The 17,554-nt window shown below is 41.4% G+C and overlaps 1 protein-coding gene across 12 annotated transcripts in view; it reads left to right on the plus strand.

Moving 5' to 3' along the window:
- MECOM (MDS1 and EVI1 complex locus) overlaps positions 1 to 17,554 on the plus strand; it is a 468,461-nt gene that overhangs the window by 394,245 nt on the left and 56,662 nt on the right. For 9 of the 12 annotated variants that reach the window (XM_039489256.1, XM_039489254.1, XM_039489255.1 and 6 more), the window contains one exon: positions 17,310 to 17,444. In XM_039489256.1, the coding sequence (XP_039345190.1) occupies positions 17,310 to 17,444 (135 nt within the window). Of the gene's footprint in view, positions 1 to 8,990; positions 9,049 to 14,221; positions 14,275 to 15,914; positions 15,991 to 17,309; positions 17,445 to 17,554 lie in introns of those variants that run through there. The other 3 variants (XM_039489260.1, XM_039489261.1, XM_039489258.1) reach the window with 3 other exon arrangements.

Genomic DNA, 17,554 nt, shown 5'->3' on the forward strand with positions numbered 1-17,554 from the left:
AAAACAGGGGAGGGGGAAGAAATGACTCTCAAGTGATAGAGGAAAGTTGATCACTGAGGAATCTGACCCTTCCCAGCAACTTCCCACCTGGAGAATGACTCGGGGCAACAGGTTCCCTCCAAAAAGGAGATAGTTCTGCAATTAAAACACATGGGGAACAAATCCAAACCTGAACCATTTTTAATTGATATTTGTTAACTACATAGAAAATATCAAAAATTTGAGCTTTGATATCAGTGTCCAGTAATTAAAGAGGACAATGAGGAATTTTGGATCAATGTTCACAAATTTAGATAGGAAAGTGGGAAAAGTGAGGGCTTTTCTATCAATAGTTGATAATAGGCAAAGAGGTAATATTTGAGCAAACTTCTTATCAATATTTTATAAATAGAAAAAGAGCAATATTTGCAAGGATTTTATATCAATATCCAAGAATTTGAGAAAAGTGCAAAATCTGAGAAGATTTATGTTAATATATTATAATTAGAGAGACAGGGAGAAATCTCAGGGCTTATTAAATTAGTAATAGATACCTAGAGAGACAGTGGGACAACATTTTAGGGTATTTTATATGTCTTTGAGAATTGGGGAGAAAATGGGTCCCAAACTAAATATTGGATAATATGAGAGAAAAGCACCAAGATCTGAGGGATAGTCACCCCACCACCACTGCCATTCACATGGGCAGCAGGGAGCCCTTTGAGAAGCAGCATTAAGAGGGCAAGGAAGCGGGATGGAGTGAAAGGGCTTCCTGGCAGCAGGGAAGGGGCAGCAGCCAGAGATGGGAAGATGAGGGAGGGAACAGCTGGAGCTGAGTAACCTGGGGCCGGGCAGTGTCCATTGGGAATGCTTGCTCCTCCTGTCCCTTCCATGGCCTGTTGCTGGCAGAGAATGGTCACTCTGTCCCCATCCCAGAAGAAGCCATGCCTCAGTAATCTCCCAAACTGCATCCACTAATCTCTTTCCCATTTGGGGAATGACTCAGGGAAACAATTTCCCAACTAAACAAGGAAAATTTGCTTCAGGAAAAATGAATAGGAAAAACTCCAGATCTGAGGAGATTTTAAATTGACATTTGAGAATTCAAGAGAAAATAGCTCAAAGTCTGAAGTGGATAATAGACAAAATGTCAATAATTTGAGAGAAGAGGAGGGAAATCCATGTTGTATAGAACTGTTGAGTATATTACAGACAATGGAAAGAAGATGGACAGTTCTTATAGACTGTACCAGTACAGTTGATAGGCAAATCATTTCTCTTATGCTGATGGCTGTTTGAAGCTTCTGTCACGTGGTGCCAGTTGGAAGATTTTTCTATCTTTGGTTCACAAGCATTACTTGGGAAAGTGTGAAAAATACCTGGCATCTATTAAAAGTTTTTCATCGTTTTCAAGAGAAACGTCTATTTGGCCCAGTCCAGACCTTGCCCAAGTTTGCAGTTACTCTATGCTATGCATTTGAGCTAATATGTTATATCTCCAGCTTTAAAGCTAGTGCCATCTTTTATTTTATTCCTTCTTGTGACTGCCTTATCACATTCGCTGACCGTTTTCTTGTTATTCATAAATATATGAAAAATCAACATAAAAGGCTACCCCCTCAGTTGGTGTAGCTCCATTGACTTCAGTGACAATGACTTCAGTTCACACCAGCTGAGGATATGACCGAAAGTGATCACAAAGCATAAATTTCATGCGGGTGTAAATCTGAGAAGGGAGGCAGGCATTAAGAAGGGAGAACACATCCTGAAATACATACACAATATTAACAACATTGAATCTTAAATCAATATACATGGATCATACAATCTCTGGAATTATTAGTAGCTCAAAGATATCTGTTTTTTTTTAGGATAGATAATATATTCATCTCATTTTGCCCAAATACATTCAGAAGGTTACGCAACTGCCTGGGCATATAATAAAGGGGCACTGCTCTATGCCTTGCCAGGTTTCTGGTCATTCATATAGGGTTAGAAAGGTCAGTGTTCTATTTTCAGCATCCCCCCCTTATGGGAATTGTGATCAATCTTATGTTTCACACTTGCATTATTGCGAGCTGACTCCTAGCAACAAACCTTGACATAATGAACTCTGTTTCACATTTCTGTTGCCAATGTGGAACTCGGAGTTTTACATATCCTCCCCCAGAGTGTTTCTGTAGGAGGAGTTTCATTTGCTGTACCAATCAGGGCAATATGCTTATGTTTAAAAGGTCTGTTCTGAAGCATCTACTTTTCATTTCCTAAGCTAAAATATTTCCCTAAGCTAAAATGGTGGTAAAGGATAACTCATCTTTCAGATGAGCCATGTCAAAACAAGCATAATTATTCTAACTGGCAGAGATCAGGTAGACTCTCTCTATTACTGCAGTAAGAAGCAGAGGATGTTAGGTAGATGACAGAAAGCAGTTTCTATATATTATAGTCCTAGGAGAAAAACTTTTTCTAACTTCCTCTCCCCCCTCACAATTATTACTTTCCCCGAGTTATAAAGAGCATTCCACTAGGTTCAATTCCCAGTTGTGTTACAGACTTCTTGCATGACCTTGATCAAGTTACTTAATCTCTTTCAGTCTCTTTCCCCATCTGCAAAATGGGTATAATAATATTTTCTTTGTCTTGTCTGTTTAACTTGTAAGCTGTTTAGGGCAGAGGCTGGCACTTATACATAGTAGAATCCCAATTCTGGTTGGAGCATCTAGGTGCTGCTATAATATATATAACACTAATAGTAATATGACTGTTTATGCCAGTGATGAATTTAGCCTAATATCTTAAGCTTAGCTAAATTATATGTGAAAGTTAATATGTAATGGTTGCTATACTCACTTAAATTCTGCAAGTCATTTTGCATCTGTTCAACTCATTGTATAGATTGACATGTGCCTACTATTCAGCCATTTCCTCTCACCCTCTTCACATGCTCACACGCCTAAATTATTTTTTTGATCAGTAGGGTGCTAAATTACCAGGTTGGAAATTTCTTCAGGAAATAAGGGATGCATGCCAGAACACAAGTGCCTTCAGGGATCTAAGTCTTGGGGGGGGGGGGGGGGGAGGAGCCTTCATTTCCAAGTTTATAGGTAATACAGTTTTTTTTTTCCAAGTTGGAAAATGTTCAGCTTATTTACGGTACGGACATGCTGATGTCCTGGGCTATTTTTGTTAATAACCCATTACAATCAACATGTCCTTTTTATACGTGAATTTATTTTGACAGTTATGGTCAAAAATATTCTACTTGCTCACTCACCCACTGTTTTTATGGGTGAGTAAAAGATCTTTGTTTTTTAATAATTTCTTCTCATAATAAAAGAGAGGTATTTGTGATAAACATTCACAACAATTTTGCAAGACTGGGTGAAATCCTGCCTCCCTTGAAGGCCAGGGAAAAATTCCCATTGACTTCAGTGGTGCCAGAATTTCACCCTCTGTGAGTAGATGTGGCCTATCTTCTGTTGCATCCTCTCTGTCTGCAATGCTCTTCTCTTGGGCACTTCATGTAGGAGTCACAGGGCAAGAATTTCAAAATCAATCATGCACAGTTATTCACAAGCAACTAACATATGCAGGGAAGCACTCAATATGTACACACAAATCAGAAGTTTGTGCATGCACATAGCTAGTTAGGCACCTAACTGGTCATATGTTCAGTCAAGTAGCTGATTTCCATACAGAAGTTAGGCATATGCAAATAGTTTTTCATGCTTAAATTTGAAAAGCTGATCCATAATATGGTACCTGTTGTTCAAATGTTTAATTACTTACTCAGTCAATGTGAGTTTGCTTGAATAGAGTGCAAGATTCAGCCCTATATGCTCTCTCATTGGCTAAATAAATTAGCAATCTAAAACTCTAAACCTATACTTGTCTACTAAGCATGACTTGAATTGTCGATAAGATTTTAACCTATTTATAGTTTCATAACAAGCCTGTAACAAATAATTCCACATTTCATAACCAAATGTAAAAAAGATTTAGCACTACTGTCAGAGCTTGGCACCATGGCAGTAATTCTGGAGGCAGTGTCAAATGTGAACCTGCCTTTAGCGAGGTTCCTCTTCAATTGTAGGCAAGTGCCTTTCAATAGAACGAGGATTAATCATAACTATTAGAGCGCTTTCAGGAAAAGATTGTATAGTTTGTATATGTTCCCAGAGATGATGAGTTAATTCAGCTGGAACAACATTAGTTCATCAAATTTTGTGGCTTATTCGAAAATCGAATCCAGTAATTTCATATGCCATCTGACTCAGTTTCCATTTAGTTCACCTTTTAGACAACTCTGATAGATTTTCATAATGAATCAATATATAGGTGAAATAAAATTGTAACTAAGCCTCCTTTTAGTCAGTTTTTTTGGCATTGCAATCTATTGCTACAGTTGGATAAGTTGCTAATGTGTGTATTTTTTCTGTAAAAATCTGTATCTAGCATTGTATATTTGAAATGGTAAATACAAACCTGAAAAATTTAAAACGAGTGTTTGACTTTTTATGGGGTGATAAATTGCTTCTTAGCCTTATAAAGTCCACAGGTGTTTATGTCTATTATTGTAAGCTTAGTTAAAAACTCAGCTTTAACAGGAATGCTTTGGCATGAGCCAGTCATTCCTAAAACGGATGGAAGAAATAGGATTTCTTGTTATACATCATTTTAATTTTTGTAGGGTAGGTTCTGCTTATTACCCCTTCTAATCCATTTCAGCCTAATAGTCTAGCAAGGTTGTTTTCCCTTTCCCTGTTGATCTCCATTTGTTTTAAAGGGATGTTTTGTTTTGCAAATTGAGTTTGGTTTGGAATGTTGTAAATGCTGTTCAGTTATAAAATAGCCTCTGTCAAATCACATGATATCCCCACTACTGAGCTTTAGGGGTTGATCCTGAAAGCTTTTTTGCATACTGAACTCCCATTGAAGTCATTGGGGGTTCTGAGAATAGAGAGATTTCAAAATAGGCCTTAAAACATTTACAGACTTTAATCAAAACTAAAAGATTTGTAATTAAAAATTAAAAGAGGGTAGTTGGGAAGTGGGGGGGTTAGTAAGTCCCTGGTGGATCATTATACATGTCTATGGGGGAAGTCTACAGAGTCCATTTACTAGGCTTCCTGTTTCCAGGCTGAGAAATGCTTTCCATTGGAGTTTCTAGGGCAGCTCTGAGTCAGGAGAGCCTCTATTAGAACAGCTTCTGTAAGAACCATATTGTCCAAAGCAGGTAAGGAGCTACGGGATCAGGTGGAAGACCCTGGCCATTCTATAGGCCCCCATTCCCAATATGTGATCAATGGGTTTGGGGGGTATAAAACACCCACTTCTCCCATAGGGCGATGAGGAAGGAAGGAAATGATATGAGTACAATAGCAAAGTTTCCATTGCTGTTTGTGAGTTAGTCCCACATCTGGCTGTAAATACATATAGTAGTGCCACAGATTTGTGCAGTACTAGGTTTCTAGCCAGGGGCTTTAGCTAATGCTAACAAATCAGAAAGCATTTTTGGTAGATAAAGGACCTTCCCCACTGAGAATGAAACTCAAGCTTTTCATTCCATGGGTGGCTGGGGGTTGTAATAGCTCTTGCAGGCTTCAGAACCCTTGGAAAGGGTTGTGAAGATTGCGGTTTCCTAGGTTCTCCAGAATTCTCAGCTTTCTTTCAAAATGTGGGAAGAAGAAACATGAATGTAAACATGCTGTAAAAAATTTAACTTCTGGGTGGGTTGGAGCCTAGCATTCAAATCAGACAGTCAATGTATTAAAATACAGCTTGCTCTGTCTCCACTATGTGTTAAAATGCATTGGTTAGCTAACACTGATTTTTAAATCACCTTTCATCTTAGTCTATGCGTGCCCTTAGACTGTAAACTCTTCAGGGTGGGGACTGTCTCTTGTTTTGGGTACCTATAAAACCTAGTATATTGAGGCCCCATTCTGGGTTAGAGGCTTCTGTGTTCTACTGTAATAAAAATAATGAATAATAATAATAGTATCATCATAATTACATGGGCCCAGATCACCATCTCCTTCAGGAAGACCTGTGAGAAGGTTTGGGGGCAGGAAATCCTATGAGGTTTTGCTCACAGTTGCCTTTGAATTTTTCTATAAGGAAGTGATCCTACCCACCTGTGAAATAAGCAAGAGGTTATACCCTAAATCCCACAGGACCTATTACCCCCTCCCACACTGCAATTCTCTGGTTATCTGCCAGAGACCATTGCTATCTGCACAGAGGCCCTGTGCATCCCCTCTTGTTCCCTTTCAGCTTGTTGGGCCTAATCTGTTCTCCTCTTGTTCCCTTTCAGCATGCTTTTGTTGACCTGTGCTGTCAGGGCTACCCCAGCTGGTAACTGCCCAGTATTCCCTTATGGTGAGGAGGAGCTCATTCAGGTAGCATTAATGCCTGTGGAGATTCCCCATAGCATTGGAATACCCTCTGTCTCACCATGTATGGATCCTGGACCCTCTAAGCAGCCCCATAATGCAATCTGGGAGGAAGGACAAATGGTGCTATAGGAGTGATTGTCTTCCCTCCCTTTCACGTGGGCAGGACAGAGCCACACACTCCTCTGGGGGAACAATCAAGCTGCGGGTATTTCCATTTTGTGCTGACGGTGTATGGAAAGAACTGCACTTATTCTTGTTCCTTCCCTCTTGGTGAAAATGGCAAAAATGCCACCAGCATTGTTCCTTGGAATGAAGAACATATGTCTGACAATAATGCTCTTATACCAGTACCTTCATGCATTCTGGTCCAGACTTGGTCCACTTTCAGACCAAGATCCAAAAGTTTCTGGGCCTGATTCTGGCACTGACCCTGCCAGAAAACTCACTCCCATCAATCATCAGAAAACTTGCTTCCATCAGTCAATTCTGATTGCCCACAAAACCAATGGAGAAGCTGTTCTGCTAGTTCTTTGACAAGAGACACTAAACAGTGTGGCAAGGTGAAGCTGAGGGATCTATAGATTTCTGCACCTATGCCCCCTGACCCAGCAATAGTGCTAGGTGTACACATATCTTCTGCATATTGTATGTTTGTTTACATAATTACAGATAAAGCCAGTGAGTCTGATTCTGATCTCACTTGCACTGGTGTTGCACTGCTGTAAGTGAGACCAGAATCAATTTCAATATGCAGAAAGATGGAAGGGATATTATTTGTGTTGTGGTTTAATAGTAAAGCACTGAAACACAGAAATATTTCAGTTTGTGCTCAGTTTACTTTTGCTCTCTATATATCCCACCTCTGTGGTTGTCTGTCTTGTTGGTTACCTTGGAAACACATACAGGAGAAAATTTGATTGGAGGAGCACTAAAAGTTGTGGGTGAAGTTTTGAATGATGCCAATGATTATGACTGATGTCCAAAACAGGAGAGGTCTGCAAAGACTGGGGTTGTTTTTAGTTGTTGGTTTGTTTTTTTAAAGAAAGTAAATAAAAAGAAAAAAAGAGGGTCAAGAATGAGAGGCTCAAGCTTAAATTTGGAAGTGAAGTAGTTCGTTATTTTGAAGAGTGAGTTTTAGAAGGAGAGAAAAAGTATAACAGTTCTGCTGAGCAATCCGTTGTTAAACTGTCAGTGATACTAAAAAATAAATTGGTTCACTATTGTGAACCAGATAGTGATGTCAAAAATGCAGATATTCAGTTGTTTATACCATCACTGTTGGTAATGTTACAGAATTTATGTTCTGAAATAACTTCATTACATGTTCTCGGTGTGGGTATATACTGTGGTAGTATTTGTATATCTATCTATTTATGTGGGGGTGGGGGTGTATAATCAATCCATACACATAGTGTGTATTTGTGGGTATACAGAGACATACACATATTTAGCATATTTAATAAACACACACACTATCATGAATGGTATTGTATAAATAGGATAGATGAACATAAATACGCACATTCTCTCTATACATGTAGATATAGATATATATGTGTACATATGTTTGTGTGTCTAAAATTCCATAGTTACAAAAGTAGTCTTAACCTCATTTATAATGTAATGCCTTTGATCTGTTTTACCAAATTACCAGCTATACTTTTCAATCTGCTGTGTACACATTACACACATTTTTGTGGGGAATTTGAATTGATTTATTAGAAGACCCACCCTTATTTTTTACATAAAATGTAATTTTGAGGTAAGGAAGTGCGTATTTGCAGACTTTCTGATCGCCCTATGGATTTTTTTTAACTAATTGATTTCCTCCCGTTCATTTTTTTTTCGCAGTAAATTCAACAGCTGAGTATTCTCGGTTCTGAAAAATATCATTGGGGACTGTATTGTATCTGCCATAGTTCGAGGTTAGAACTCGGAATTGTGCTGAACATCTGTCTAAATGGGGAAAAACATTAAGGCGTGAGTTTGTAGCACAACTCCGCAGATAATGCTGGGAGCGGCGGATCGTGGGATTGGGCAGAGCAGCATCCACGCACTATTAGAGTCTCTTAGCCCAGAAATAGAAGTGCCCCGTTTCGAAACACATTTTAAAATTCACTAAATATATTCCAAGCAAGAGAGGAGACAAAATGCGGTCACTGTTTGCAGCGAAGGCTCCTGCAAAAGACCATGTTACACGCTCTGCCTGAAAAGGATCGGAGCCCACAGCCGTGGCCAAACGGTGATTACAGTTTTATAATTTAATTAAGAAGGGCAGCAATCGGGAAATGGCCAGCCGGGGGAAACCCTCCGCTCTGATTGTCTCTAGCACATGGGGTTCCCGGACAATAACGGGGTGCTAATTCCGAAAGCCCACACCGCCGTCCCGCAAAGACAAGGGGGATGTGTAGGCAATCAACCCTCCAGCAGTCTTGGCGAAGCCAGACTGACCCCAGCAAATGAAAATAATCAAAAGTAATTAGAAGCGTGCTGGACTACTCCTCGGAGATCTGTGCGAGAGAATAAACATGCCGGAGCCCTCCGAGCCACTGCAAAGGCCCATGTCTGAGCTGTTAGGTGCCCTGACCTTGTCCACATAAAGACGTGATTTATGAAGTGCAGGGCACAGCAGCAGGACTTCTGTCTTCTCCAGAAGAACCAAATTACTGAGGTGGAGATTAACATGCTTTCAGACGGGCCCATTTCCAGACCAAGGGACATTTTTTATTTACATTTTTTTTTACCTTTAATTTCCGTCTCCTCTCTCTTTTTAAAGCAGCCTTTTGGCGGGGGGGAACAGAACCCAGGGAAGTGGGAGGGTAGCCAGGGCAGCAACAGAATGGGAGCGATTGGGAAGAGCTGAAATTGACTGGGAACAGTCTGTTTAACCCGGTGCTGTAGAGTCATTTGCGTTATCTACCCCGGGAAGTGTTTGATTTGACTCGAGAAAGATCTGGTAAAGATCTGGCTCTTAGTATAGACTAAGAGCATTGATTTTTTTTAAAGCATCTGTCAATATCTATAACATAAGGCAAAGGGAATTAGCATGCAGCTGAATTGTGTCAATGTTTCTAGTTTATTTCACTATTTTTGTGGCTTGTTGCCCTGCATCACAGAGCATATGGGTATGTCGGAGGTTTTTTTTTAAAATGTATTTATTTCCAGTATTTTAAAAGCTACCACAGTGTTAGTAGTCAGGATGCTCAATGATGTGTCTAGTCACCTTGATAAATAGAACATTAAGCCCCACTTAACAACTGTGGTTAAGGGGTGACTTGCTCTATAAATTAACAGATAATCTTCAGATTAAGATGAACGTGTTATTGAACATTCATGGTATTTTAAAAACTGCCAGCAACTTGTCTGATGCCCCCCCCCGCCCATTGTCCTCTGCAGAGTGTTTGTCCGCAGAAAGCCTATTAAAAGTGGACAGTGCAGTTATTTCATCTGGCTTTGGCTGGGCTGCTTTTCTTTGCTTTAATGATGTGTTGGAATGCTCCATGCCCATAGGGTCTCCATTAGGAGAACTTTTACTTCTGGGGCGACCATGAAGTTAAGGGCTTAAAAGAGGCATCAGTTTACAACCTGGTGGGAATAGCTAGCAGACTGGAGTACTAACTCCGTACTGCCTCCTCTAATATGGGGACTTATTTGAAATAAACAATTGCGAAAGGGAGGCCGATCCAGTGGCAATCCTTGAGCCTTTTGGAGAACGTACAAACCCTCTCAATTGGAAGAGGAAGGGAGAAAGGGCCAGAGACGCGTTTGGCCCCCTTTCAAAACAGGAAGAAAACACAGTAACATCTTCTGATGTGATCAGCTAGCGGGAGAGCTTTACATGTATCAGACATTTCTCAGCCACCACTTCTGCGGTCACCACAAGGCTGCTTTCTCCACCGCCTCTTTAAACCTCTTACCAAGAAAGTGAAAAAGCCCCTCCTATGCCAGGGCAAAATCTGTATGTGAAACCCTCTTTCTACTCTTCACCCCCACGTCGAAAAAAGTTTACATAATATTTTTCTAGACGTTCTCGCGTGCCCGGGGAGACGGGAATATTAATGCTCAGATCTGCCCCAATACATACGAAATGAAGCCAGGTTTTAAGATTATAGTAAAGCCATTATTTTTAATAGCCCATTTCAAGGGTGGAGCTAAAACAAACAGGCGTGTTCCCCATTATTGCTAGCAGAGAGCAGCTTACTGCAGATAGATTTCAGCAGAAAAATACCAGGAGGAGAAGAAGCTACCAGAGACTGCTGTTTGTGAGGTGTGTGTCTGTTGCAGAAATCTTCCGATTGAAAGTGATCTGAGTTTGGCCACATACAGAATCCACAGCAGTTGTGGTGGGTAGATAACCCCTGATGTACTGACCCGTCCTCCTGGCGTTATTCTGAGGGGATCCGCTCTGCATGTACAAGGCACTACCTATGGTTCATTCAGGTGAGGAACTCTCATTACAAATTATTAAAAGCAGCAAAGAGTCCTGTGGCACCTTATAGACTAACAGACGTTTTGGAGCATGAGCTTTCGTGGGTGAACACCCACTTCGTCGGATGCACGTGGGTGTTCACCCAGGAAAGCTCATGCTCCAAAACGTCTGTTTGTCTATAAGGTGCCACAAGACTCTTTGCTGCTTTTACAGATCCAGACTAACACGGCTACCCCTCTGATACTTGACTACAACTTATTAGTGCTTCACAGTGAATACGATTTGATAACCCAGAATGACATTCCGAAGTAGAGTCACCCCAACAGCTGATTAATATTCATGGTCCTTCACCATCATAAATAATAGTCATAATTAATAAATAGCAGGGGTTTAGGAGCAGGAGCTAAAAACCCGGGGACTAAGACCACCGAGTATTAACAGGAGAATGGATGCAACAGCACAGGCTCTGCCCTCTGTATTTACTGCAGTGATGCTGCCCCTTGTAAAGCTGATTCTGGGAGCAGCACTCAGCTCACACCTTCTAGCAGCAGCCACCGCCTTGGCTCCTGCTCCTGAAAGGAAAGTACCCGAGAGACAGTGGCTGCCGCTGAGTTCTTAAATCTGTGCACTGAGCAGTAATTCAGCTGGCTACGCCATCTACTGGCCACTGGCTGCAAGCGTCTGACTCGAATCACCCACCCTCCTCAATACCATACATGCATGGCATGGGGTGTGTGTGTAGAGATAGATATATAAGCCCTTTCCATGAAATCCTAATTTAGCCAGGACCTGCTACTGATACCAAAAGACCTTTTGTTTATCCACCAACATTTCCTCCTTTTCAGAGAGGCTTTGTTAAAGGGAGGGGGCTACGGCTTGGTATCAGAACCTCTGATCAGGCCTATGGGCTCGAGCAATCAGTTTCCCAGATTACTTGTATTTAATACACAATGCATCATAAAACAAATCCCTCATCCTGACAGGAAGAAAATAGAACAGCTCATAGCTCGAGCTGGTCCAATTTATGGCTAAATTAAAAAAAAAAGAAAAAGAAGGCTCCAACAATGGACAAGTTGAGGGAGGGCAGGAAATCAATGGGCCAGCGAACCGGGAACTCAGTGAGGTTCTCAAGCCCCGGACTCTGGGAATCTCTGGCCGGGTTTTTGGGGTTATTTACAAAGGGTTCCCCCCCGCCCCCAGCCTACCTAACATTGCTGTGTGCGATTTTTCTTCTCTCTCCTCTCGTCTTGAACAATAGCCATTATCTGAAATAACAGTTCAATGTCACAGATAACAGGCCGCTGAGAGGAATTAATCATCATCTCTTGTCACTTGGATTCTCGCCCTCGCCTTCTTCCCTCCCCTCCATTGTAAAAAAAAAAATCGATTTTTAGTCTGAGAAATATATTTGCACTTTAAAAAAAAGTGGGTGGCACTTATGATGGTGTAATAAACGATAACGTTCAGCCCCCTTTTTCAATTCTCTCCCCCTCCCTCTTAAAAAACATGTTATAGTGAACCTCGCTAGACAGTGCCCAACTTTGCTGGCTAGAGTGGGCCAGTTTGCTGCATTACATTATTATTATTATAGTTATGGTTACTTTTTTAAAAAAATGTAGAAGCCACTACAATTTCCAGACGTTGTAGCTTTTATGTAAACTCAAAGAGAATTCATCTCTCCGATTATTCATTCGATATCGATTCCTTCCCCTCTACCATCCGAGTCCAAATATCTAACCTCCCTCCAGTTTCATTCATGAGATTGGTTACTAGATAAATAAATCAATCAAGATCCGTAAGGAAACGATTCCAAATGGAGCGGTTGTTCCGTTTGCACAAAACAGGAGGTGTAGGATATTTATTGTGAAGTGCAAAATAATATTCAAAAAGCTGCTTTTCATTTTTTGAGAAGTCCGTGCCCTTTTCGATAGATGTAAAATAGACATCGAAAAAGGAACTAGCTCATCGCAGATTTATAAACCTACTGATCTTTTTCTCAGAACAAATTCGGTGATAAATGGAGTCGTGTTGCTTTTTAATGTTAAGAAGTAACATTTTAACAACTTTTTTTGTAAACAGATCATTTATTGATTAATTACGCGCCTCTTGTGTCTTCCTGTCTCTCTCTGTCTGTGTGTGTGCAGTGAACGGGAGAGGAAAGGGGAAAATACAAAAATTTCTGCCAGGCAGAGTAGAATTTAGAGCGACAGAGCGATCGCAATATCTAAGTACCCTACAGATGGACAATGTGCATATCACAGATGCAATATATGTAGCCAATTTACTTTTTTAAAAAAGTGGCAATTAACGTTCTCGACTGCATTTCAGTTCGTGGTTGTTGCTGCTGCTTTTTATACGTTAAATAAAAGAAAAGAACACGGCTGCTGATTTTGTTAAACGCTTCTTAAATAAACACATTCACACAGAGACACTTGCACTTTCGGAACACATTGAAACAAGGCGAGGTTTTCCTGCGAAAGAAAAATCCTCCCACCCAAGATCTCCCTATTGGCTGCTGATTACATGGATGGAATCGACATGTTTAAAGGGGATGGTGCATCCGTAATCAGTCTGCCCCTATAGGACTTCTGTCTTGGCGACCTTTTTGTGACCTCTCTCGCCGGAGGAGGCTGCTGTCACTTTAAAAATTTACTGAAAGAGGAGCCTCTGTCTGGCTTCCGACCGCTGTGTTGCAAGGGGGAGATAGCTCCCTCTCGCTCTCTCTCGCCTCTTTATGGATGGCCGGTCAGATCTTCTTTAAAGAGACAGTTCATGAAATGGAAACCCCTGGCAGTTGAGTGTGTGGGGTTGCAAAAAAACTAGAAAGGGAGGGGAGGGATGAGGGAGACGCTCCGGCTGAGAAAGAAGCTCTCACAGGACAGGCTCTGAAGAGGAGAGTGTGTGTGTGGGGAGGGGGGGACAGCCTCCCACCCCCTCCCTAGCCAGCACACACTCGCACTTTTTTCCTGTGATCACCAGCAGAGAAGTGAAAGAAGTTTTTTTTATGGGATTTTTTTTCTTGATAACTTTCTTTACACACACACACACACCCCGAGCAGCCGAGCAGAGCAGGAGGGGCAGATCGGGGAAGGTGATGGGGAGCCGGGAGGAATTTGCAAAAAAAATAAGAATAATAATAACAATAATCAATAATCATCATTAAAGCAAACTCCCCCCCCCCACATCTCCCCCCCCCCCCAAAAAAAAATATCCAGCAACAGCAAACCAACCCCTGAGAACTCCAGGCGAGGCGAGAGAAACTTCCCAACAAATGGTGGCAGAGAGTGGAGCTTCCAAGCAGCGACCCGAGCCGGCACCAGGACACCAGCCACCCACCCGCTCTGCAGACCGACGGCGAGTGGTTTTTGTTTTGTTTTACTTCCAGCCGCTTGAAGGACCTTCCCCCCTCCCCCTCCCCGTGCACGGAAGCGCTCAGGCTTTAGGAATCAGTGCCGTGGGAGAGAGAAGGTAAGAGGAGCGGGTGAGGAGAGCTGAGCCTAGTCATAACAAACCCGCCGGACCCCCTGACACTTTCTCTTCGTGTCCGCTCTGTCTTGGGTCAGGAACTTGCTCCCTGGCCCCCCGGGTGCCTTCCCTGCCCCTGCTCAGCCTTGTGATTTCCTTGTTGCTCTCAGGGCGGCTACTCTCCCTTGCAGCTTGCTGGTGTCTCTCTGGGGCGAGGGGGTGACTGTGTGTGGAAGGGGTGGGGGTGTCTGGCTGCCTGTCTCCCAGGGATCCAGAGAGAGCAGGGTTTGGCAAGCCTGGCTAGATTCCTGGCAGAGCAGCCGAGCAGCTTCTGGATCTGCCTTCGGCAAAGTTCCTCCTCCACAAGCGTCTTTTCTAGAGAGCCCTAAGCTGCGTGGCTCTGCCGAAGGGTTACCCACGCTCCCCTCCCAGATACACTGGCAATAACCCTAACAGCAAATCAAAGGAAAACCAAGCGGGTTGGAAAGGGCAAGGCGTGTAAAAAAAAAAAAAAAGGAAAGAAAATCAAATAAAGGCTCCTCGGGGCAGTGGTCGCTTTTTGAAAAGGCAGAAACTCCTGTGTAAGCCGCCAAGGGGGTGGCAGAGGGTGGGAAGTCACTCCTGCAATTTTGCTTTTATTTAAAAGTCTCTGGTCCTGTCAGAGAAACCCCCCTAACTGAATAAAAACCTTCGTTACCTCCCGGAGACGTTCCTCTAAAATCGAGTCAAGCGGTCACAGTCGTTTGGGGCTGAAAGAAAAGTTAAAGCATGGTTGCAAGGAGACGAGGAAAGTTAAGTTTCCAGTGGAAATGCTCTCAGCCCTTCAAGAAGGGCAGAACATCGGGACTGACCATACGCACGATCTGCTGCATTCATGCTCCGTTGACGGGGACGGCTGAAATAATGTTAACACTAAAACAAATTAAACGTGGACATTAGAATGCAGCTTAAAAACTTGCCCTTTTTTCTGGACTTGTAAATGTAGTTGGTTCGGATTATTTCTTGGTTGTGAAATTCAAATATAATTGTTTAGATCGCTCTGTGAGAGCGTATAGAAGAGGGGAGGGAATATTGTTCTGTTAGTTTGGAGGGGTGGGAGGGGGTTCTACCGGTCTAGTCAATCGTTTCCTCTTTTACCATGAACAGGGCCTGATCCTGCTTTCCCCACCTACCCCAAGCTTCTGTTTGGACTCAGGGGAAGCGTGGAGTTCACAAGCAAGGCAGGATCGGAGCCCCTATTGAAACACCATCCTAAACCTCAGTGGCAGATTTATTTTTAACCAAACTACAAGGAAGCGGAATTCGAAATGAACTTCGCCAATATCGTGCAACTGAAATGGGATGATTTCTTCCTGTGTGACAAAATCGAAGCCAGTGGCGGGGTCAGCTGTGTGGTGTTTTAAGTCTGGGGCAATTCACTTGAATATTTGAACCTAGTGATTTAGAGTCAAGTTTGTTACCATGAAATAATGTTTAAAATGAAGCGTCCTGACAAGACCGAGGAACTTACAAAAAACTCCTGTGACTATTTTAGCCTGAGAAATTGGCTTGGAGGAAAGAAGGCAACTTTTTCTGCAGCAGGGTCGTTACCAGAAAGTGTCCTTTTAGAGCATGCTTTTTGCTAGCACACTGGTTGCTGTTTAATCGCCTGCTAGTCAAAAGGCTTGTTCATAGTGTGTCTTGCCTTGTGTCCTCTAGTTTGTCCCCTTGAAGTTTGTGGTGAGTTAATGATCTGAATCTGCTTCTGGAGGATTACCTGAACTCTATGTTAAACTGCTCTAGGGCTAGGGAAATGTACCCTCAACTTCAGTTTTCACCTTCATAAGGGCAGAGATAAAGCAGCTTTCCAGCTGGGTTCATTTAATTAATGAATCTGAGCTGTTGTGGGGTAGAGCTAGACTGTATTGTTAGTGTTTGATAGAAAACTTCCTTAGGTTTTCATTAACTAAATGATATACAATACCAGAATTCCTTTCCATTCAACTTGAAGGCCAAAAGTGCTCTGGGTCTTGACTTGAATACAAATTCTTTAAGTGCAGAAACAATCTCTCTCTCTCTCACACACACACATTTCTAATACAAATAGGTTAATATACTTTCAGTACAGAATATACCAAACAGGAGAACTTTCCAAATGTAATATTAGCTATACATTGGGCTATTGCTGAAAGCTTCGTATAGGCCAGTCATAAAACCTGCAGATAAATGGTGATGTGCAGTCATATATAATGATTAGCAATTTGTCATAATATTTGACTAGAACATCCTTTTTAACTTGTCCACAATCAATCTCATTAGATTTGTTTATTTTCTGCATAATTGGAACTATGTATTGGTATGTGTGGAATATTGTGCCATGTTTTGCATGAGTGTTTACATTGTTTTTCATTTATTTTCTTTAGTCTGGCATAGAGGGGTCTGTTATTAACCAAGTCCTGTAAATTGCTTCGATTAAGGGGTATGATTTAAGTGCTAAAGGGGGGAGGGGTTTGGGAAGCATAATATTAAAACAAGATTAATAACTCTGAATCTAAACATCATTTTGTGGATGGAATTTATAACAAACATGAAAATGCTAAATGCGACCTAAAAATAAATTCAATTGGAAACAAAGAAAAAACAAAACACCCACAACCCCCAAGAGGACCACCACAGACACTATTCTTAATCATTCTTGTGTATAATCACAGACAACAATTATATCAAAATAGAATTTTAAACAATAAATATTCACTGATATAAAATGAGAAAATCAGATGTTTGCTAAATGAATATATTTTCCATTAGCAATGATTAGCCATCACATTGATTACGGGTAAGCATTTTTCAGGACATGTTTACAACAAATTTATGATCCCTTTCTTAATAGGCATATGTTCTAACAATTATTTTAAAAGTCTCACTGGAGAAACATATTTTTGAATAAAACACGCTTAAGTGATTATCCATTTGTTTATTTGAAGACCCATGATTTTTCTTTTAATTAGTGTGGCCTGACACCAATAGAAAGATTTACCCTTTGATATTCTTCCTTCTAGATCTTGGATGAGTTTTGCAATGTGAAGTTCTGCATAGATGCCAGTCAACCAGATGTAGGGAACTGGCTCAAGTATATCAAATTTGCTGGATGCTACAATCAGCATAACCTTGTTGCATGTCAAATAAGTGATCAGGTATGTTGTGGGCACTTTCCAGACTTGTTTGTAAAGAGCTTTATGGTATCGGTGGAAAAAAATAATAGTAAAGCCACAGTACGTTTTATGACTTGTTTGTTGATTATGGT

This window comes from Mauremys reevesii, linkage group 9 (genome assembly GCF_016161935.1).
Source record: "Mauremys reevesii isolate NIE-2019 linkage group 9, ASM1616193v1, whole genome shotgun sequence".
NCBI classification, from domain to species: Eukaryota; Metazoa; Chordata; order Testudines; family Geoemydidae; genus Mauremys; species Mauremys reevesii.